The sequence below is a fragment of the Tachyglossus aculeatus genome, chromosome 8, assembly GCF_015852505.1.
Source record: "Tachyglossus aculeatus isolate mTacAcu1 chromosome 8, mTacAcu1.pri, whole genome shotgun sequence".
Lineage (NCBI taxonomy): Eukaryota > Metazoa > Chordata > Mammalia > Monotremata > Tachyglossidae > Tachyglossus > Tachyglossus aculeatus.
Genome location: NC_052073.1, coordinates 9067042 through 9091040, shown reverse-complemented (window position 1 = coordinate 9091040; position 23999 = coordinate 9067042). Strand labels below are relative to the sequence as shown.

The 23999-nt window shown below is 48.3% G+C and overlaps 1 protein-coding gene across 1 annotated transcript in view; it reads left to right on the top strand.

Annotated features, from left to right (window-relative positions):
- The window catches only part of KCNB1 (potassium voltage-gated channel subfamily B member 1), a 191823-nt gene extending 168210 nt beyond the window's left edge, over window positions 1-23613 (top strand). The window contains exon 2 of the mRNA XM_038750663.1: window positions 17742-23613. Within this exon, the coding sequence (XP_038606591.1) occupies window positions 17742-19775 (2034 nt within the window). The 3' untranslated portion in view covers window positions 19776-23613. The remainder of the gene's footprint in view (window positions 1-17741) is intronic.
- Window positions 23614-23999: the final 386 nt, after the last annotated feature.

The following is a 23999-nucleotide window of genomic DNA, read 5'->3' as shown; positions in this document are numbered from 1 at the left end:
TCTTGGAGCCCACCTATTCAGGCTGGTCTCTGGGTCTTTTGGGGACTTTCTTTTTTAATGGTATTCTTTAAGCACTTGCTATGTGCCAGACACCGTATTAAGCACTGGGGTAGATACAAGCCAACCAGATTGGACACAGTCCATGTCCCACATGGGGCTCACAGTCTTAATCTCCATTTTACAGATGAGGCCTAAAGAAGTGAAGTGACCTGCCCAAGGTCACCCAGCAGCGTGGCTCAGTAGAAAGAGCACGGGCTTTGGAGTCAGAGACAGAGGCTCCGCCAATTGCCAGCTGTGTGACTTCGGGCAAGTCACTTAACCAGACTGAGCCCCTTCCTTCCTCTCCCCCTCGTCCCCCTCTCCATCCCCCCATCTTACCTCTTTCCCTTCCCCACAGCACCTGTATATATGTATATATGCTTGTACATATTTATTACTCTATTTGTTTATTTATTTTACTTGTGCATATCTATTCTATTTATTTTATTTTGTTAGTATGTTTGGTTTTTGTTCTCTGTCTCCCCCTTTTAGACGGTGAGCCCACTGTTGGGTAGGGACTGTCTCTATATGTTGCCAACTTGTACTTCCCAAGCGCTTAGTGTGGTGCTCTGCACACAGTAAGCGCTCAATAAATACGATTGATTGATTGATTGATTGATTAACTTCTCTGGGCCTCAGTTACCTCAGCTGTAAAATGGAGATTAAGAGTGTGAGCCCCCGTGGGACAACCTGATCAGCGTGTAACCGCCCCAGCGCTTAGAACAGTGCTTTGCCAATAGTAAGCGCTTAGTAAATGCCATTATTATTATTATTATCATTATTATGTGGCGGGGCCGGGATTAGATCCCAGGTCCTTCTGACTCCCAAGCCCCTGCTGTAGCCACTAGGCCACAGTGCTTCTCAGTTACTTGGCTGACTATTTTCAGCCAAAAGCCCTGCTGCAGAAGCTAGAAGTGTGAGGGCCTCAATTCTGTTTATGCCTAGGCTCTGGTTTTCCCTGCAGCTGGATTCAGAATCTGAAGGCCCAGTCTACGCCCATGTAATCCAATCCCCTGCCTCCAGGCCACATGGTCTAGACTTCCAATCAATCAATCAATCAATCAATCATATTTATTGAGCGCTTACTGTGTGCAGAGCACTGTACTAAGCGCTTGGGAAGCACAAGTTGGCAACATATAGAGCCAGTCCCTACCCAACAGTGGGCTCACAGTCTAAAAGGGGGAGACAGAGAACAAAACCAAATGTACTAACAAAATAAAATAAATAGAATAGATATGTACAAGTAAAATAAATAAATAAATAGAGTAATAAATATGTACAAACATATATACATATATACAGGTGCTGTGGGGAAGGGAAGGAGGTAAGATGGGGGGATGGAGAGGGGGACGAGAGGGAGAGGAAGGAAGGGGCTCAGTCTGGGAAGGCCTCCTGGAGGAGGTGAGCTCTCAGTAGGGCCTTGAAGGGAGGAAGAGAGCTAGCTTGGAGGATGGGCAGAGGGAGGGCATTCCAGACCCGGGGGATGACGTGGGCCGGGGGTCGATGGCGGGACAGGCGAGAACGAGGCCCGGTGAGGAGATTAGCGGCAGAGGAGCAGAGGGTGCCCGCTGGGCTGGAGAAGGAGAGAAGGGAGGTGAGGTAGGAGGGGGCCAGGGGATGGACAGCCTTGAAGCCCAGGGTGAGGAGTTTCTGCCTGATGCGCAGATTGATTGGTAGCCACTGGAGATTTTTGAGGCTGGGGAGTGTTGTAGGGTTTCAGAAACTGAGCTTCAATGCCGAGCTGTGGATGGGGCAGGCAGGGAGGGTATGTGTGAAGGAAAAAAAGAATATTCCGAGCCGGCTTTGCTGTTGACTGCAGTGCACTGGAGCATGGGGCTCCGTGCTTCCTCGTGGCAGAGACCCCTTCTGGTATGTTGCTGTTTGTGTTAATAATGTTCAGGCAACCTTTGGCTCCCGTTGGAGAGTCAAAAGCAGAAACGCAACAGGGTTTTTGCATTCATCTTTTCACTCGGGGCAGTGAGTCCCCGAGCTCTGCATCTGGGTGGCTTCGTTTATCAGACCGAGGCATGCTTGAAGTCTCTGCTCTAACTGACTGTGAGCCCGCTGTTGGGCAGGGACTGTCTCTATATGTTGCCAACTTGTACTTCCCAAGCGCTTAGTACAGTGCTCCGCACACAGTAAGCGCTCAATAAATACGATTGATTGATTGATTGATAACTGAGACATTTAGAGAGGAAGCAAAGACAGTGGAGGAGGCAAAGACAAAGCGGAAGAGAGCCCTTTGCCAAACCGCGGCGGGCTACCGGACCTTGGGAAGGTGCCCCAGAGGCTGTGGAATGTCTCCTCCCAAAAGGACTACTGATGTGCTCCTCTGCTTTGGGGAATTCTCCCTCTGGACTGTAAGCTCGCTGTGGGCAGGGAATGTGTCTACAATTCCATTATACTGTACTCTCCCAAGAGCTTAGTACAGTGCTCTGCACGCAGTAAGCACTCAAGCACACAGATGAAGAAACGGATGGCCAGAGAAGTGCAGTAACTTGCCCAAAGTCACACAGCAGACAATCAATCAATCAATCAATCAATCGTATTTATTGAGCGCTTACTATGTGCACAGCACTGTACTAAGCGCTTGGGAAGTACAAATTGGCATCACATAGAGACAGTCCCTACCCAACAGTGGGCTCACAGTCTAAAAGACAAATGCCGGAGCCAGGATTAGAATAATAATAATGGTATTTGTTAAGTGCTTACTATGTGCAAAGCACTGGTTTAAGCACTGGGGGGATACAAGGTGATCAGGTTGTCCCATGTGGGGCTCACAGTCTTAATCCCCATTTTACAGGTGAGGTAACTGAGGCTCAGAGAAGTTAAGTGACTTGCCCAAGGTCACACAGCAGACATGTGGCGGAGCCGGGATTCGAACCCATGACCTCTGACTCCAAAGCCCGTGTTCTTTCCACTGAGCCACGCTGCTTCCCTAAACCCAGGTCCTTCTGGCTCCCGGGCCCGTGCTGGATCCACTAGGCCACGCAACTTCTTTTCCTTGTACGTCAGGGGTCCGACTTTCCCAAAAGCTTGGACTGCTCACTTTCATTTTAGGAAGAAACACATGTCTCTCAAATCCAAGGTCATCCTTCCCTCAGAGTCAACCGTCTCTGAACTGGCCCCTCAGAGTGAAGCGGCAGCTAGGTGGAGAGGTGCCCGTCCATCACACCCACGGCCGCATAAAGTGAGCGTTGGGGTTGAGTCCGCGCCTTACAATTCCGCAGCGTCTTCCAGGCAGACTCACAGTGATTTTCCAGACATACGGCAAAACAGACCCTTCCGAGGGACTTGATGCAATTAGAAGGAAGGCGACAGCCACACCAGACTCAGACCCCTGCCACCACCGCCACCCCCGCTCCTGTTCACAGCCAGGAGGGAGGGCTGGCTGCTGGACAAGAGGCAGAGGCTGGCTTGGAACTGGATGGAATCGGGAGTAATTCCCAGGGGACATTTGGTGAGACTGCCCGGAGGAGCGATGAAAAATGAGCTTGTGTGGTCAGAGGCAGTGTGGCTTAACCAGACAGTCAGTCGTATTTATTGAGCGCTTTCCGTGTGCAGAACACTATACAAAGCACTTGGGACAGTGCAGTATAACAATAATAATAATAATGATGGCATTTATTAAGCCCTTACTATGTGCAAAGCACAGTTCTAAGCGCTGAGGAGGTTACAAGGTGATCATGTTGTCCCACGGTGGCGGGGGTGGGCGGGCTCACAGTCTTAATCCCCATTTTACAGATGAGGTAACTGAGGCCCAGAGAAGTTAAGTGGCTTGCCCAAATCAATCAATTGTATTTATTGAGCGTTTACTGTGTGCAGAGCACTGTACTAAGCGCTTAGGAAGTACAAGTTGGCAACATATAGAGACGGTCCCTACCCAACAGTGGGCTCACAGTCTAGAAGGGGGAGACAGAGAACAAAACCAAACATATTAACAAAATAAAATAAATAGAATAGATATGTACAAGTAAAATAAATAGAGTAATAAATATGTACAAACATATATACTTATATACAGGTGCTGTGGGGAAGGGAAGGAGGTAAGGCGGGGGGATGGAGACGGGGAGGAGAGGGAGAGGAAGGAGGGGGCTCAGTGTGGGAAGGCCTCCTGGAGGAGGTGAGCTCTCAGTAGGGCCTTGAAGGGAGGAAGAGAGCTAGCTTGGCGGATGTGGGGAGGGAGGGCATTCACAGCTGACAATTGGTGGAGATGGGGTTCGTACTCATGACCTCCGACTCCAAAGCCCATGCTCTGTCCACTGAGCCGTGCCGCTTCTCAATAAAACAGACACATTTCCCGTCCCAACGAGCTGACGGTCTGGAAGGCGAGACAGACATTAATGTAAAGAAATAAAATGACAGATATGGACAGAAGTGCTGTGGGGGTGGGAGGGGGATGAATAAAGGGAGCAAGTCAGGGCGACGCAGAAGGGAGTGGGAGAAGAGGAAAGGAGGGTTTAGTCAGGGAAGGCCTCCTGGAGGAAATGGGCCTTCAATAAGGCTTTGAGAGAGGGGAGAGTCATCGTCTTTTGGATATGAAGAGGGAGGGCGTTCCAGGCCAGAGGCAGGACGCGGGTGAGAGGTTGGCGGCGAGATAGATGAGATTGAGGTCCAGTGATTAGAGGAGCAACTGATTACCTTGTAACCTCCCCAGTGCTTAGAACAGTGCTTTGCACATAGTAAGCGCTTAATAAATGCCATTATTATTATTACACAAGCTAATCAGGTTATGCCCAGTCCATGTCCGACATGGGACTCACGGTCTTAATCCCCATTTTACAGATGAGGTAACTGAGGCCCACAGAAGTGAAGTGACTTGCCCCAGATCACACAGCAGACAGATGGTGGATCTGGTGGACAGATTCTGACTCCATTGGCCCCTGCGCCATCCACTAGCCCACACTGCTTCTCACTTAAGACCCAACTTTGACTGAAGAGCTGATAGGGAGAGGGTTAAAGTGGTTATCAGGGTTAATTAAGGATAATTCATCCTGACTGGAAATGGAGCATAATCCGGGAGCTAAGTGAAGAACCAGGGTGGCTTTAGGCTGACCTTTAGGCTGACCTGGCTTCAGCTTCCTCCTCTGCCCCATTCCCTCCGCCCCATCCCAGGCACGGGTCTGGGACAAACGGACACAAAGGGAAAGGGAAAGTTTGGGGAAAGGAGAAGAAAAGGATAACACAACAAATTTCTTCTTCCTTCTCTTGCAGTGCATTCTTGGTTGGGTGAGGAAAGACAGGGGAGAGAGGAGAATGAGTCAATAAAGGGGTTTCTTCTCCTGGCTTTATGAATCCTTCAATCAAGGATATTTATTAAGTGCCCCAGAGAACAGCACTAAGGATTTAGGAGAGTTCAGTCGACTCTTTTTTTTTTTTGTAAGGGTGTGTGTGTTTTATGGTGTTTGTTTAGTGCTTACTATGTGCCAGGCACTGTACTAAGCACTGGGGTGGATACAAACTAGTCAGGTTGGTCACAGTCCATGTCCCACCAGGGGTTCTCCAGTCTTAATCCCTATTTTACAGACAAGGTAACTGAGGCCCAGAGACACTAAGTGGCTTGTCCAATGTCACACGGCTTACAAGAATGGAAACTGGGATTAGAACCCTGGTCTCCGACTCCCAAGCCTATGCTTTCCTCTTCCCATTCATTCAATCATATTTATTGAGTGCTTCTGTGTGCAGAGCACTGTACTAAGCACTTACTCTCTTCGTTTAACTCTTCGATGTAAAAGAAATGAACCCTGCCTTAGTGGAGCTTGCAATTTAAAGAGGGAAACTGACTGACACGAATTATTTATAACCAGAAGGAGCAGATAGGAGCAGGAAGAAGAGCTGTGATCCCAACCACTGGTAACTGCAATCAAACAAACAACTGTATTTATTGAACACTTACTGTGTGCAGAGCACTGTATTAAGCGCTTAGAAAAGTACAATATAAGAGTTGATAATATATGTGCTCTGTCCACAAGGAACTCACAGCCAAGAGGGAAGAGTATGGAAGGGTGAATAGATGCGCACAGTAAGCGCTCAATAAATACGATGAAATGAATGAATAAAATATGAAGGAAGGAGATTGTCTTCTCCCTACAGGAAGGCCATCTTGATCCTGAGACTTGAGGGCTGAGAATCTGTGCCGAGGAATTGATTCTTGGGCTTATGATTGTGCATTAGCACTTTAAACTCTGTCATCTTTGCCAACTGTGTCCCCTAAACTCTGAGGTTCATTCATTCATTCAATCGTATTTATTGAGCGCTTACTGTGTGCAGAGCACTGTACTAAATGCTTGGGAAGTACAAGTCAGCAACATATAGAGATGGTCCCTACCCAACAATGAGCTCACGGTCTAGGTTGGCTTTGGGGCTGACAGAATCTAAGGAGGTGAAGACTGAGCAGTGTGGGTCAGTGGAAAGAGCAAAGGCTTTGGACTCAGAGGTCATGTGTTCAAACCCCGGCTCCGCCAATTGTCAGCTGTGTGACTTTGGGCAAGTCACTTAACTTCTCTATGCCTCAATTACCTCACCTGTAAAATGGGGATTAAGACTGTGAGCCCCCCCATGGGACAACCTGTTCACCTTGTAACCTCCCCAGTGCTTAGAACATGCAATGCACATAGTAAGCGCTTAATAAATGCCATCATCATCATCACAGAGGACCTAGGTTCTAATCCCAGCTCTGACACTTGTCTGCTGTGTGACCTTGGACAAGTCACTTTGCTTCTCTGCACCTCAGTTTCTTCATCTGTAAGATGGGGATTCAATACTTGATCACCTTCTTACTTAGATATGGGGCAGGGACTGCGTCTGACCTGATTAACTTGTATCTACCCCAGCCTTAGAAAAATGCTCCTCAACATAGTATGTGCTCAACAAATACCATTAAGAAAAAAAAGGGGCATGGCTTTATTAATCCTAAAACAATTCTCAGGTGGACCAAAAGTTTGGAGAATCAGCAAATTTCCATTGGGATTCCTGTGGCCCAGACTTGACCATAAGGTTTAAAAATCTATTCAGATAATAATAATTACTACGGTATTTTTAAGCATTTCCTATACACCAAGCACTGTTCTAAGCGCTGGGTAGATAGAAGGTAATCAGTTCAGACACAGTCATTCATTCATTCATTCATTCAATCGTATTTATTGAGCGCTTACTGTGTGCAGAGCACTGTACTAAGCGCTTGGGAAGTACAAGTTGGCAACATATAGAGACGGTCCCTACCCAACAGTGGGCTCACAGTCTAGAAGTCCTATCCCACATGGAACTCATAGTCTCTGCTGGATGCAGGGAGGAACGGGAAACCACTGGAGAAGGGTTTTGAGAGGTGGGGAGAAAGGCACCGAATGATGTTTCAGAAAAATGTTCCCGGCAGCAGAATGCAGTGTGGACTGGAGAGGGGAGAAGCCAGAACCAGGGAGATCAGTGAGGAGGCTGATGTGGTAATCGGGTGGTAAACGACAAGAGGGAAATGAGAGATTCCCTCCAGGTGCTGTGAGCCACAAGAGCCTCCAACAGGAAAGCATTTAGGGAAGGCAGTGTGGCCTAGTGGAAAGAAGTTGGGAAGTCCAACTTCTGGTCCTGGGAAGTCCTGGTTGGGAGACCAGGGTTTTATTACCTGTATTGTTGTCATGGGCAGGAAGTGTGACCACTAATTCTGTTGTACTCTCCCAAGAGCTAAGTACAGTGCTCTGCACAGAGGTAGTGCTCAATAAAAACCATTGATTTATTCATTGCCAGCTCTGCCCATTGACAGCCAAACAATCCTGGGGAAGACACTTAGCCCTTCTGGGCCAGTTTCCTCATCTTTAAAATGGGACAAGATAGATTGTGAGCGTCATGTGGCACTGTGCCACAATCAATCAATTGATGGTATTTTATTGAGCCCTTACTTCGTGCCGAACACTGTAGTAAGCACTTGGGAAAGTAAAACACAGTAGAGTTGGCAGACATTCCCTGCCCACAAGGAGTAACATATTTATTACTCTATTTATTTATTTATTTTACTTGTACACATCTATCCTATTTATTTTATTTTGTTAGTATGTTTGGTTTTGTTCTCTGTCTCCCCCTTTTAGACTGTAAGCCCACTGTTGGGTAGGGACTGTCTCTATATGTTGCCAATTTGTACTTCCCAAGCGCTTAGTACAGTGCTCTGTACATAGTAAGCACTCAATAAATACAATTGATGATGATGATGGTGATGAGTTTACAGTCTACAGGGTGAGAATGACATTAAAAGAAAGGACGGAGAGGGAAAATAGTAAAGTATAAGGAGATGTACATAAGTGGTCATTCATTCAATCATATTTATTGAGCGCTTACTGCGTGCAGAGCACTGTGCTAAGCGCTTGAGAGAGTACAATATAACGATAAACAGACACATTCCCTGCCCACAATGAGCTTACAGTTTAACGCTGTAGGTGCGGGGTGAGAATGAGAGTTTTTAAGGGGTAGATAGCCAAGTGAATAGTCAGCGCAGAGGGGAGGGTGGAGAGGGGAAACGGGGGCTTAGTCTGGGAAGGCCTCTAAGGAAGAGATGAGCTTTTAGGAGAGTTTCGAAGGTGGGGAAGAGTGGTGGACTCAGCATTCAGCCCATTGGCAATGCCATAAATTACTCTAGGAAAGACTCTGATAAACAAGAACTGTCGTGCGGCAACACAGTCTTGCAGGGGCTAAACGGCACACAATCCCAGAATTCATTAAGTTCTGCAGAGGACAGACTGCAGTTTCCAAGCAACCTGCTCTCTGGCTGTTTCCCTCCCTTACCCCTCCACGTCCGCCACTGTCCTCAACAGACACCGTTTGCTTGCAGCCGTCTGGAAACGCACCAGCAATGAATTTGTTCGTGCACGAACTCTAATCACGGGGCAGGAAAGACTGCCTCGATTCCCCAGAACCCGGTCCTCTAGACTGTAAGCTCATCGTGGGCAAGGAATGTGTCTGCTTATTGTTGTATTGTACTCTTCCAAGTGCTCAGTATAGCGCTCTGCACACAGTAAGCATTCAATAAATACTACCAAATGAATGAATGAATGAAACAGCCATTGCCCTGGGATCTCACGGGCTGAGTTCCTGACTGGGGAAACCGCAAGCCAGCCAGAGAAAAGGGGTGTGCTACTCCCCCCAGCTCCCTGATACTTGCGTACTTCTCTCGTTTTCCTATTTTCCCCCATCTTTAATTTATTTTAATGTCTGTCTCCCACTGTACGGTGTAAGCTCCTTAATAATAATTAGGTATTTGTTAATCCCTTACTAAGTGCCAGGCGCTATACTAAATATTGGGGTGGAGATAAACAAATTGGATTGGACACAATCCCCGTGCCACATGGGGTTCATAATCTCAATCCCCATTTTACAGATGAGGTCCAGAGAAGTGAAGTGACTTGCCCAAGGTCACACAGCAGATGGGTGGTGGAGCCAGGATTAAAACCCACGACCTTCTGATTGCCAGGCCCGTCTTCTATCCACTATGCCATGCCGCTTCTCATGTGAGCAGAGATCGTGTCTGCCAACTCTACTGAATTGTAATAATAGTGGTATTTGTTAAGTGATGATGATGATGGTATTTGTTAAGTGCTTACTATGTGCAAAGCACTGTTCTAAGCACTGGGGGGATACAAGGTGATCAGGTTGTCCCACGTGGGGCTCACAGTCTTAATTCCCCTTTTACAGATGAGGTAACTGAGGCCCAGAGAAGTGAAGTGACTTGCCCAAAGTCACACAGCTGACAATTGGTGGAGCTGGGATTTGAACCCATGACCTCTGACTCCAAAGCCCGGGGTCTTTCCACTGAGCCATGTCTGCTAAGGGCCAAACACTGTACTACACACTGAGGTAGATGCAAGTTAGGTTGGACATAGTCCCTGTCCCATGTGGGGATCATAGACTACGTAGGAGGGAGAACAGGTATTGACTCCCCATATTATACCTGAGGAAACTGAGGCACAGAGAAGGCAAAAGACTTGCCCAAGATTGCACAGCAGATGAGGCAGAGTGAGACTAGAAACTAGATTCTCTGACTCCCAGGACTTAAAGCAATTACTATGCGCCAAGCACCGTTGTAAGCGCTGATTACAAGGTAATCAGATCGGACACAGTCCCCGTCCCACATGGAGCTCACAGTCTCTGCCTGATTCAGAGAGGAACGGGAAACCATTGGAGGAGAGTTTTGAGAGGTGGGGAGAAAGGCACCGAATGATTTTTTAGAAAAATTGTCTAGGCAGCCGAAGGGAGTGTGGACTGGAGAGGAGAGAAGCCAGACAGAACCAGGGAGGTCAGCAAGGAGGCTGATGTGGTAATCGAGTGTTACACGACAAGAGGGAAATGAGAGATCCCCTCAGGTGTTCCAGGCTCTATCAATCGGTCAGTCAATTAAGTTTATTGAGACATTTATTTATTGTAGACTGTAACCTCGTCCTCTAGACTGTAAGCTCGTCGTGGGCAGGGAATAAGTCTGTTTATTGTCATATTATACTCTCCCAAGCACTTAGTACAGTGCTCTGCACACAGTAAGGATTCAGTGAACACAACTGAATGACTTCTAGTCAGTCATTCTAGTCTGAATGACTTCTTCTAGAATGTGAGCCCGCTTTTGGGTAGGGACCATCTCTATATGTTGCCAACTTGGACTTCCCAAGCGCTTAGTACAGTGCTCTGCACACAGGAAGTGCTCAGTAAATACGATTGATTGATTGATTGATTTTGGGTAGGGACCGTCTCTAAATGTTGCCAACTTGGACTTCCCAAGTGCTTAGTACAGTGCTCTGCACACAGGAAGCGCTCAATAAATACGATGGAATGAATGAATGAGTGCTTACGGTACGCAGAGCAGAGCTTGGGAGAGTACAATATAACAGAGTTGGTAGACATATCCCTGCCCACAGTGAGCCTACAGTCTAGAGAGACAGACAGACTTTAATGGAAATAAATAAATTACAGATATGTACGGAAGTGCTGTGGGGCTGCAAGAGGGGTAAATAAAGAGAGCAAATCCAAGTGCAAGGACGACGCAGAAGGGAATGGGAGAAGAGCCGCACGTTTTCTCATCTCCCACTCCCTTCAGGGTCACCCTGACTTGCTCCCTTGGCTCTTCCCCTCTCTCCCCGCCCCACAGTATTTATTCATTCATTCAGTCAATCGTATTTATTGAGCACTTACTGTGTGCAGAGCACTGTACTAAGCACTTAGGAAGTACAAGTATATATGTGTCATTTTATTTCTTTATATTGATGCCTGTTTACTTGTACCGATGTCTGTCTCCCGCAGCTCTAGACTGTGAGCTCGTTGTGGGCAAGGGTTGTCTCTCTTTATTTCAGTATTGTCCTTTCCCAAGCACTTAGTGCAGTGCTCTGCACACAGTCAGCGCTCAATAAATATGATTGAATGAAAAGAATATGAGGGTTCAGTCTGGGAATGACGACTTAGTTGGGCCCTTTCCACCAGACCACGTTACTTTCTGTTGTACTTTTCAAGCACTTAGTAGAGTGTTCTGCACATAGTAAGTGCTCAATAAATCCCATCGATTTGTTGGTCGAGGAAAGGATGGTAAACCCCAGCCCAGAGTTCTCCTTATAGGTTGATCTCTCAGGCCAAGGTGGTGGCGTTCACTTAGTCGCTTAGGACCTGGAAGCCCAGGGGACTGATAGAGAACAAGGACTGCAATCTTTCTGTTTTAGTTGCTGTTTTTCCCTCACTCCCCTGGAGGCCGAACACACATTAATCTCTCAGTCCTCTCCCCGCCTGCCAGAGGTTTTTAAATATAGATGACTTGCATAAATCATGTTACTCCCCGAAAGGGGGGAAAATGTTCCATTCCCTCCACTGCCACGGCCCCCCAGCCCCCTGTGACTAGCCCAACCACCTTCCCTTATGCTTTTTTTATGGTATTTATTAAGTTCACTATGCCTCAGATACCGTTCTAAACTCTTGGCTAGGTACAAGTTAATTAGGTCGGAAATAGTCCCTATCCCACGTAGGGCTCACAGTCTGCTTTACAGCTTGTCTGACAGTGGGCAAGTCACCTCACTTCTCTGCGCCTCAGTTACCTCATCTGTAAAATGGGGATGAAGACTGTGAGCCCCACGTGAGACACAGACTGTGTCCAACCTGATAAACCTGTATATATATATATATATATATATATATATATATATATATATATATATATACGTTTGTACATATTTATTACTCTATTCACTTATTTTACTTGTACATATCTATTCTATTTATTTTATTTTGTTAGTATGTTTGGTTTTGTTCTCTGTCTCCCCCTTTTAGACCGTGAGCCCACTGTTGGGTAGGGACTGTCTCTATATGTTGCCAACTTGTACTTCCCAAGCGCTTAGTACAGTGCTCTGCACACAGTAAGCGCTCAATAAATATGATTGATTGATTGATTGATTGATAAACTCGTATCTACCCCAGTGCTTAAAACAATGCCTGGCACATAGTAAGTGCTTCACAAATACCATAAATAAATTCATAAATACCATTGATTGATTTATCGTTGTCCCTCGTATTCGAAGAAGACATCACTGCTGATGAAATTAATCTCATGGGTGAGTGACCTTGGATCACACAGTTCTCGCCCCATATACCTCCCTGAGAAGACCCTCCCTTTTCATTCATTCAATCGTAATTATTGAGCGCTTACTGTGAGCAGAGCACTGTACTAAGCGCTTGGGAAGTACAAGTTGGCAACATAAAGAGACAGTCCCTACCCAACAACGGACTCACAGTGTAGGAGACTGTGTATTATTATATTGGGTTATTATTATTGTATTATTGTATCCCTTATTGTACTGAGTTTAATACTCACAGTGGCCGGCACTTTTTACACTTTCTCCTCGGGCCTCTCATTCCTTGTGAAGTTGTGTTCCTAAAGAGCCACAAAGCTAGAGCGTATCCCTTGTACCAGATCTGAGCTTTGTATCCTTTTTTTTTTGTCTTTTTTTTCTAATGGTATTTGTTAAGCACTTACGAGGTGCCAAGCACTGTACTAAGAACTAGGATAGATACAAGATAATCAGGTTAGACATAGTCTATGTCCCACATGGGGCTCACAGTTTTAATCCCCATTTTACCATTGAGGTAACTGAGACACGGAGAAGTGAAGTGTTGGGTCCAAGTTACACAACAGACAAGTGGTGGCACTGAGATTAGAACCCAGGTCCTTCTGACTCTGAGGCCCGTGCTCTTACCACTAGCCCACACTGCTTCTGACACCCCCATGATGTATGCATGAAGATGCAGGGTCACTGTAATACAGGATGAGAAACTGAGGCAAAGCAGGCGGAATCGTTTGCCCAAGGAAGAATTAGAAAGACATTCCTAGACTGCCTGGTTCCTAGCCAAGACTCCTTCCGGTAGAGGTCATGGAGCAAATCCGAGACCGGCCCAGAAAGGAAACATGAGAATCCATAGCCCACGGTCTTCCCACTGAGCAGTTTCTCTCTCGCTCTTTTCTTAATTTTTTATTTTATTTTACTTCTCCCGTATAAGTCATCTGCTCCTGTCATTCCCAAGATTAAAGATCACTTGATCCTTTGAAGATAATAGTGCAACTGTACTTCTTCCCCTGAAGAAAGTTTCCAGAGGGAAAATCAAGGCTCTGGAATTCCAGGTTCCCGCCAATTAGAGGATTGAGGCAGGGTCGTCTGGTGAGCCCCAAGTGGGACAACCTGATTACCTTGTACCTTCCCCAGCATTTAGAATAGCGCATAGTAAGCGCTTAAGAAATATCATAATTATTATTATTCTTATAGTGGAAAGCACATGGGTCTAGGAGAGACCCAGCTCTGCCATGCACCCCCTGTGTGACACTGGGCAAGTCACTTAGCATCCTTTCACCTCAATTTTCTCCTCTGTAAAATGGAGATAAGATGTCTGTTCTCCCTCTCTCTTAGATTATGAACCTGACTTCAAGCAGCAGGTAAGATTTGTATGAGGAGGTTCTGGGTCATTTCAGCTCCCTATCCACCGAGGCCCCTTCAAGAGGAAATGACTCTCAACTGGACATAAGACAGAGTTGGACATAAGAAAATGCTTCCCGACTCTAATCCCGGTTTTAATCCGGTTCTAATCTATTGGTCCTAATCCCGGCTCCGCCGTTTGTCCGTAATCTTGGGCTAGTCACTTCACATCTCTGTGCCCCAGTTACCTCATCTGAAAAATGGGGATTAAAAATGTGAGCCCCATGAGGGACAGGGACTGTGTCCAATCTTCTAAGATTGTGTCTATCCCAGTGTTTAGTACGGTACCTGGCACATAGTAAGCGCTTAACAAATACCATAAAAATAAAAGACTCACCTGGTAATAAAATATCATAACAGCTCTCTGAGAAACGTTGTGAAGTCTCCATTACTAATAGCTGGGCCAGTTTAGTTGTTCACCAGCCTGGAGGCAGGGGGCTGGGCTAGATGACCTCTCTGAGGTCCTTCCCATTTGGAATTTTACGGCAATGAGTCTGCCATAGGAGTGCTATTCCCAAAAATGTATGGCTCCTCTTTGGCTTTCAGAGAGAGTTAAGGTGAAATCTTCCTACATTCTTGCCCTCAAAGTGCATTTTCCAGATTCCCTGGCAGCCCTGACACCTGCTCCAATTCTTCAGTCTGCAGCTCTGGTTCCTTGAGATCCACCCAAAGCCGTATTCCTATGATGCTTCAGTGTAACTGGTAAGGTCACTGGGCAGAAATAGAGATGAGAAATCAAGAGAAAACCTCGGCAATGGTGATTGCATTTTCATTATAGTAGTACCGCATGTGGGACAGGGACTATGTCTGGCCTGATTAACTTGTTTCAACCGCGGCACTTAGAATAGCGCTTGTCACCCAGTAAGCGCTTAACAAATGAGAAGCAGCTTGGCCTAGTGGAAAGACCACAGGTTCTGGGAGTCAGAGGACCTGGGTTCTAATCTGTGCTCTGCTCATCGCTTGCGGTATGACCTTGGGCAAGTCACTTAATTTCTCCGTGCCTCAGTTCTCCTGTTCTCCCTCCTACTTAGACTGTGAGCCCTATGGAGGACAGGGACTTGTAACTTGTATCTATCCCAGTGCTTAGAATTTATTCATTCATTCATTCAATCGTATTTATTGAGCGCTTACTGTGTGCAGAGTGCTAAGCGCTTGGGAAGTACAATGAATTTATTCATTCATTCAGTCGTATTTATTGAGCGCTTACTGTGTGCAGAGCGCTAAGCGCTTGGGAAGTACAAGTCGGCAACATATAGAGATGGTCCCTACCCAACAACGGGCTCACAGTCTAGAATAGTGTTTGACATATACTAAGAGTTTAACAAATACCATGAGATATGATTAGTAGCAGTATAGTATATATTACACACCTACTTTGTGCACAGCACTGTGCTGTGAGATAGGGACTGTGTCTGGCCTCTCCCCCCACCCCCATCCCCCTAGTCTTACCTCCTTCCCCTCCCCACAGCACCTGTATATATGTGTGTGTGTATATATATATATATATATATATATATATGTTTGTACATATTTATTACTCTATTTATTTATTTTACATGTACATATTTATTCTATTTATTTCATTTTGTTAATATTTTTTGTTTTGTTGTCTGTCTCCCCCTTCTAGACTGTGAGCCCGCTTTTGGGTAGGGACCGTCTCTATATGTTGCCAACTTGTACTTCCCAAGCGCTTAGTACAGTGCTGTGCACACAGTAAGTGTGCAATAAATACGATTGAATGAATGAATGGCCTGATTAAGTGGTATCTACCCCGGTGCTTAGAACAGTGCTTGGCACACAGTAAGCACTTAAGAAATATGAGGAGGAAGAGGAGGAGGAGGAAGAGTGATAGTAGTAGTAACAGCATGGCCTAGTCGATAGAGTGTAGTCCAGGGAGTCAGAAGGACCTGGGTTCTAATTCTAGCTCTGCCATTTGTCTGCTTTGTGACCTTGGGCAAGTCACTTCACTTCTCTGGGCTTCAGGGGTTTGAGACCGTGAGCCCCATGTAAGAGGGGACTGTGTCCAACCCCATTTCCCCAGCTCCTAATACAGTGCCTGGCACATAGTAAGTGCTACAGGCAGAAACTCCTCACCCTGGGCTTCCAGGCTGTCCATCACCTCGCCCCTTCCTACCTCACCTCCCTTCTCTCCTTCTCCAGCCCAGCCCACACCCTCCGCTCCTCTGCCGCTAATCTCCTCACCGTTAGGCCTCGTTCTCGCCTGTCCCGCCATCGACCCCTGGCCCACGTCATCCCCCGGGCCTGGAATGCCCTCCCTCTGCCCATCCACCAAGCTAGCTCTCTTCCTCCCTTCATGGCCCTACTGAGAGCTCACCTCCTCCAGGAGGCCTTCCCAGACTGAGCCCCTTCCTTCCTCTCCCCCTCGTCCCCCTCTCCATTCCCCTCATCTTACCTCCTTCCCTTCCCCACAGCACCTGTATATATGTATATACATTTGTATGGATTTATTACTCTATTTTATTTGTACATATTTATTCTATTTATTTTATTTTGTTAATATGTTTTGTTTTATTCTCTGTCTCCCCCTTCTAGACTGTGAGCCCACTGTTGGGTAGGGACCGTCTCTATATGTTGCCAACTTGTACTTCCCAAACGCTTAGTACAGTGCTCTGCACACAGTAAGTGCTTAATAAATACGATTGAATTGAATGAATGAATGCTTAACAAATACGATAATTATTATCATAAGTAGAGGTAGTAGTAGTAGTAATAATAATAGTAGTACTAGGCCTTATGCATAATAATAATTATGATGGCATTTGTTAAGCACTTACTATGTGCAAAGCACTATTCTACGCACTGGGGAGGATACAAGGTGATCAGGTTGTCCCACGTGGGGCTCACAGTCTTAATCCCCATTTTACAGATGAGGTAATTGAGGCACAGAGAAGCTAAATGACTTGCCCAAGGTCACACAGCTGACAATTGGTGGGGCTGGGATTTGAACCCATGACCTCTGACTCCCAAGCCCGTGCTGTTTCCACTGAGCCATGCTGCAACTACTGTATACAAAGCACCACACTGAGCTCTGGGAAAAAATACACTAGTAGAAATTAAACAGGATCCCTGGCCCTCGAGGGATTCAGAATCTAAGTACAAATGTGGGGAAAAGGCGCCGGCAGCAGTCACATATCGAAGCGATAAGAGCACTCAAACTACTTAAAGAGAAGCAGCGTGGCTCAGTGGAAAGACCCCGGGCTTGGGAGCCAGAGGTCATGGGTTCTAATCCCGGCTCTGCCACTTGTCTGCTGTGTGATTTTGGGCAAGTCACTTAACTTCTCTGTGCCTCAGTTACCTCATCTCTAAAATGGGATTTAAGACTGTGAGCCCCTTGTGGGACAACCTAGTCACCTTGTATCCCCCCCAGCGCTTAGAACAGTGCTTCACACATAGTAAGCACTTAGCAAATACCATTATTATTATTATTATAATTATTAAATCTCACAGCCTTTCTAAAACCAACTCCAAATGCCCCTATTGGCCCATGAGATCCCTAAGCGCGCAGCCCCGATTTCACGCACCGTTTCCGAATTCCCGGGGCAAACGTCTGCTTGAGCTCCAGCAGTTCCCTCCCTCCTCCCCGCTTCTCGGAACGCCGAACCGCTGAGCTGTTGCGTTCCTCCAGACGTCCGGCGGCTGCCCCTTCGAAGTCCGAGGGATGGACCGGCCTCCAGAGAGGCGCTGACCTGGCTCTGTCCTCTTTCTTTGCAGATTCTGGCCATCATCTCCATCATGTTCATCGTCCTGTCGACCATCGCCTTGTCCCTGAACACGCTTCCGGAGCTGCAAGACATAGACGAGTTCGGCCAGACGACGGACAACCCCCAGCTGGCCCACGTGGAGGCGGTTTGCATCGCCTGGTTCACCATGGAGTACCTCCTCCGCTTCCTGTCCTCCCCGAAGAAGTGGAAGTTCTTCAAGGGCCCGCTCAACGCCATCGACCTACTGGCCATCCTGCCGTACTACGTGACCATCTTCCTGACCGAGTCCAACAAGAGCGTCCTCCAGTTCCAGAACGTGCGCCGGGTGGTGCAGATCTTCCGCATCATGCGGATCCTGCGCATCCTGAAGCTGGCCCGCCACTCCACGGGCCTCCAGTCCCTGGGCTTCACGCTGAGGCGGAGCTACAACGAGCTGGGCCTGCTGATCCTCTTCCTGGCCATGGGCATCATGATCTTCTCCAGCCTGGTGTTCTTCGCCGAGAAAGACGAGGACGACACCAAGTTCAAGAGCATCCCGGCCTCGTTCTGGTGGGCCACCATCACCATGACCACCGTGGGCTACGGGGACATCTACCCCAAGACGCTCTTGGGGAAGATCGTGGGGGGGCTGTGCTGCATCGCGGGGGTCCTGGTGATCGCCCTCCCCATCCCCATCATCGTGAACAACTTCTCCGAGTTCTACAAGGAGCAGAAGAGGCAGGAGAAGGCCATCAAGCGGCGGGAGGCTCTGGAGAGGGCCAAACGCAACGGCAGCATCGTCTCCATGAACATGAAGGACGCTTTCGCCCGGAGCATCGAGATGATGGACATCGTGGTGGACAAGAACGGGGAGACCCCGGGGAAGAAGGACAAGGCCCAGGACAACCACCTGTCTCCGAACAAGTGGAAGTGGGCCAAGAGGACCTTGTCCGAGACCAGCTCCAGCAAGTCTTTCGAGATGAAAGAGCCCGGCTCCCCCGAGAAGGCCCGGTCGTCTTCCAGCCCGCAGCACCTGAACGTCCAGCAGCTGGAGGACATGTACCAGAAGATGGCCAAGACTCAGTCTCAGCCCAACCTCAACACCAAGGAGTCCGCCCAGCCGGGGAAAGCCAACGAGGAGTTGGAGATGGACAGCCTGCCCGGCCCGGCCGGCCCGGCTCTGCCGGTCCGCACGGAGGGGGTCATCGATATGAGGAGCATGTCCAGTATTGACAGCTTCATCAGCTGCGCCACAGACTTCCCCGATGGCACCAGGTTCTCCCACAGCCCGCTGGCCTCCCTCCCCTGCCCGGCGGCCGGCGGCCGGCCAGGGGGGCCCGAGGCCGGCCTCCCCGAGGGCCTCCACGCCACCCCGGATGGCAGCCACCGTTCCGGCTTCTTCATCGAGAGCCCCAGAAGCTCCTTGAAGGCCGGAAACCCCCTGAAGCTCCGTGCCCTCAAAGTCAACTTCCTGGAGGGAGACCCCGGCCCGCTGCCGGCCCTGGCCGGCCCGGGTGTGGCCGCCGACCCCCTCGGGCCCCGGGGAGCCGCGGCAGCCACCGTGGCCGGGCTGGACGGGGCCGGGATCTCCGACCGGCCCCTGAGGAGCCCGGAGTCATCCCTGTACACCACAGCCAGCGCCAGGACGCCGGTCAGGTCTCCCGAGAGACGCCCGGCCATCGCCTTCAGCTTCCACGAGACGGGGATCCACAGGTACATCGACGCCGACACGGACGACGAGGGCCAGGGGCTCTACGGGCCAGACCCCGGCGTCCCCACCGCCCTGCCCGGAGTCGCCAGCCCTCGCTACGCCGTCCCCAACAGCGGCTACCCCAGGCGGAGGGACGGGGGGTACAGGGCGGAGAACAACCACCTCGAAAGCTCCCCTCTCCCCACCTCCCCGACGACGTTTCTGGGGCAGAACTGCGTTTACTCCATGGAGGCGTTGACGGGGCCAAGCCGGGGCGGTCAAGAAAAGCTCAAACTCGAGAACCACATCTCCCCCGAGGTCCGCGTCTTACCGGGAGGCGGAGGGCCCCCCGGATCCCACGATCAAAGCATCTGAGGCAGCCGACCGGAGCCTCGGGCTGGGAGGCTCCAGGAGGACGCCGGGGCCCTCGGCTGCCGTCGACCTTTTCCACGTGGCATGGGTCTTTGGGATGAAACAGACCACCCGTTTCTAAAGAGGAAGAATCCCGACGTCCCCCGGGGAGGGCACCGAGCGGACAGATCCCAGGCGCTCCCCGGGGACGACCTCGTGGTAAAGGGAGACTATCAGCACGAGGCCTTCCTCAGAGCCCATAGGACCCCAGTTCTCCACCATCGCCACCTCCACCGACTCCAGGCCTTGCCTCTCCTCCTGGCCCTCTCGACTTCTGACGGCATTACCTCGCGGGTTCCTGATGAAGGGCTGAGCAGGTTGGATGGGCGTGGAGGGGCCAGGTCCGGCTGTTCGGAAAAAACAAACCCACCACCCTCCCGGTCTCTGGCCGACGCCAGGCCGAAAGACAACGGGAAATGCTTGCAACGTGGGGCTATCTCAGCTCATCTAAGTCCAGGTTGTGGTGTGCAGCTAAACCAGTGCTCCACCTGTTTCCACTATTCTGTAGGACCTGAGCTTTTTCTTTGAAGTAACAGCAGGGTGAGTTGCACCACTTGTATCTGATTCACATCTCTCTCTCCCTCCTCCCGTCCTCTCCATCCCGTCCCCTCCCCAGCGCAGTTAGTAAGGCCGGCACTTACCCAGAGCTTCGAACTCATCCACCGAGTTGGTGCCGTGGGAGAAAAAGGAAAAGGTTGTTGGGTCTCTGCCTTTCCGGCCGTAAACAGAGCGGAATCACAAGATATGCAAACGTTAAATATGCAAAAGAAATCGATTACTCCGGGCCAACGGAGGTAGTGCTAAAGAATAATTTACTGAAATTTTGATCGCCGAGGTTAAACAACCCGGGAGCAACGGGCCGTTTCAACTCGGACGGGTCGATCTCCCGGGATAGTTCCGTCCACCGTTAAAGGAGATCGCTTCGGGGTCTCGTAATAGTAGAAATGAAAATAAAAGCACTTTATGTTTTTGCGGAGCTGAGATGAAAAGGACATTGTAAACATCTAGCACTTTAAAAGAAGCACTGTTCTAAATGCCTCCTGTTGCGACCGTGATGGGCGACTTACACAGCAGTAACAAGCCACACCAGAGTTGGAGAACTTTGTGCTGCTAAACACTTCCATGTTGGGTCCGCGTCTGTGTTTTTCTTTTCCCTACGAAACCTGTCCGCCCGTGGGTCGGAAATAGTCAAGACATGAGTTTGACCTAAGCTGGCTGGCCGTGGGCACACGAGGAGGATGGGGTCCGTCACGATAAGAGCAGCCGGACGTCTCCGGGGAAAACCGAGGCCTGTTGGAGTAGGACGTCTCTCTCCGTTCTTCCTCTCGTAGATGGGTTCGTGGCTCGGTTTCCAGAACCGGGGTCCGTACGGCTAAACTGGGGCCCCCGTTTCCCGGCGACTGGAGTGAGTTAGCGTGGCGTGGCCAGACAGAAGCAATAAGCCCACGTGCGCGTTGTAAACGGTTCTGGTTTGTCACACACGGTTCCTCCATCTTCCCTGCCTCATCTCTCCCGGGTTCTACGTTCTTGTCGATGTGCTAGTGTACCTAAATTCCCTTGGAGAGAAGATCAAGCCCTTGTTCTTCAACGAGTAACACAGGAAATACCCAGTACTTAACCTGGGCTTAGCGAGGTTTCCTCCGAGTACCGATCCAGTCGATCCAAGCTTACTTAGGGGAATAAATGCGAAGCGTCACTGAGATATTCGGTTGCCGCTGAGCAATTATCAACCGGGAAATTGAAAGAGACTTTCCGACAGGGAAGCTTTGAATGTGGAATGTTTCTGTGGGCTGCCGAGCTGCGAAATAGGCGATGAGAGAAATCGTCCCTCAGCCATCCTCAGCACGTTCTCTTTGTTTCCATCACCTTCGTGTCCGCCATCAGCACAAATGTGAAAATTCAGGGAAAATAGCTTTTTTGATAAAGTAAATAATAGTGATTTCCGATTCAGATATTTTTAAGAGCTGATGCTATTGTGTAAAAAAAAAAAAGAAATCTAGAGTATTTTTCGTATCAGGAAAGCGAACACATTTAAATATAGCCATACAGTAGGGGGGCTTGCTCCTCCGTGGTTCCAAACGAGGGGTTTGATTTTCAGCTGGCGCTAGCAACAAGCGTAGAGGTCAACTCTGAGGTGTCTCTTATCTTTTCCTTTTTCTTTTTTTCTGAAAAAGAAATCAACTGGTGCAACTCTCCTGTAGCTTAGGACTGCAATCTGATCTCATCTATTGAGTCTTACTTTAAAGGAGCATTTTATTGAGTCACTTCTGAAGGATGAATTCAGAAGTATCATTAAAAACCTTCCTTTTAAGGCTTAATAGCCAAAGCCCTATAGATTTCTTATAGAAACAGAATCATTGAAACTCGGCATATAATATGCTTAAAGAGCGATTTCGATATTGTTGGGTTTTTGGTTGGGTTTTTTTTTTTTTTTTTACTTATTTTGGGTTGTGAAAAAATGTAGCTCTCGTTCCCAGCTCTAGACGAAAATATGACCGATCCAAATAAAGAACTGATGTATAGTATGTATATGCACACAGACACACACACACGTATATATGTACGATGCATATATGTTCCATGCACACTGGGAAATCTACTTGGGAACCATGAAAAGTTAGAGTGGACTCCCAAGTCTGGCTTCATTGGAGAAAAGGCAGTGCTCTAAAGAAAATAATGCTGACCGCATCCCACGGGTACTTCAAGTGTAGGTCCATTGGACAGTTCATTTGAAATCCATGACCCTGACCACCAACGCAGAGGGAGAAGGGACCCCGCTCAGGATTCTGAGCACCTTGGGAACGGAGATGGGGAAGGTGGGAGGTTGGGGGACACTGAGACCCTCCCTCCAAGGGCACAGCCCAGCACATGCAACTGTGGAGAAGCAGAGGATCCGGCACCAACGGGCTCCCTCGAGGGATGGGGGAAGGGACCCGTGGAGTCTGCCATCGCACGGTCTTCCTCCAAGCCGACCCTGAGGAAACACGGGACCCGGCCCGAGGCGGGGACCGGAGACCGAGAGGACGGCCTCGTCGACGCTTCGCTCTGTGCGAAGGGAAACAACAGCACGTGGTGGCGGCAGATTTCTCAGTGCCTTTTTCTCTTAGAAATTTCACCTAAGCACACTTAAGGGGAGAGACGAAAGGAAAAAGAAAAGAAAGGAAGAAAGAAAGAAAAAAAGAACCTTCGCTCCCCTGAATCTCACATCCTTGGAAAGGGTTGCGGAGACGGGGTAAAAAAAAAAAAAAAAGAACAACACACGATGGAAGGTGAATGGAAATCCCTTTGTAGTTTCCAGGCCCATGCCTGACAACTCCAGTTGGTGCAAACCTCTCAGACCTGTCAACCGGACTCATTAGTTCCTTTGGTGACTGTAGCCTTCTCTTCCCTCGCAGCTAATATGGGAAACGTTTATAAGAAGAAAAACAGAACAGTATTCTCTGCTGTAAAATTGTAATGTATTGTTAATATTTGTATCTATTGTATATTTGTGTCTTGACAAGAATTATGGCTGATACGGTTTATAGTCAATGAACAGGTGTATTTAAAACTCGCTACCACAACACAAGATCCCTAAAGCCAGATTCTCTCTCTGTCAATAAGTTCTGCATAACATTATCCGAGATAGTTTCTAAAAGGCATTTAAATGATAACTCGAGCAAAGAATAGAACTTCAGAGCTGAACGAAGGAGCCAAGCAGCAAAACCTGGGTGGCGCATACGTGCTTGCATCAGTTGGTAAATGCGTCTGCAAAGGATTGCTAGTGTCCCTCCAAGCGAAATAAAAGAGATGTTTTATTTCCTCAGCTGAAGTTTCATAGCCTCTCGGTCATGACTCTCAAAGGTAACCAAATCGAACCATGCACTACTGTAGATTGCTTTAGGATCACCCAATCAGGGAGAATATGGCTTTAATTAAGCTCCTTAATAAGTACAGAAGTTCTAGTTACCTCTGTATTTTCTGTTTGCCATTGTGTTGGCTCTATAGGTATCTGATGTACGGAGAGTCACATGACTTTCGAGCATCCCAGAATAGTCTATTTTTCTGTTCAGATAAAATATATATATATATGTATTTTTAGCAAATTTATAATAGGGCAACTGAGTCAAATTTCTTCTTTTTGTATTACAGAATAATATATTAGAAGCTTTACTGTTGTTCATTTCCATAGCTGATTTCTTCTGGTCC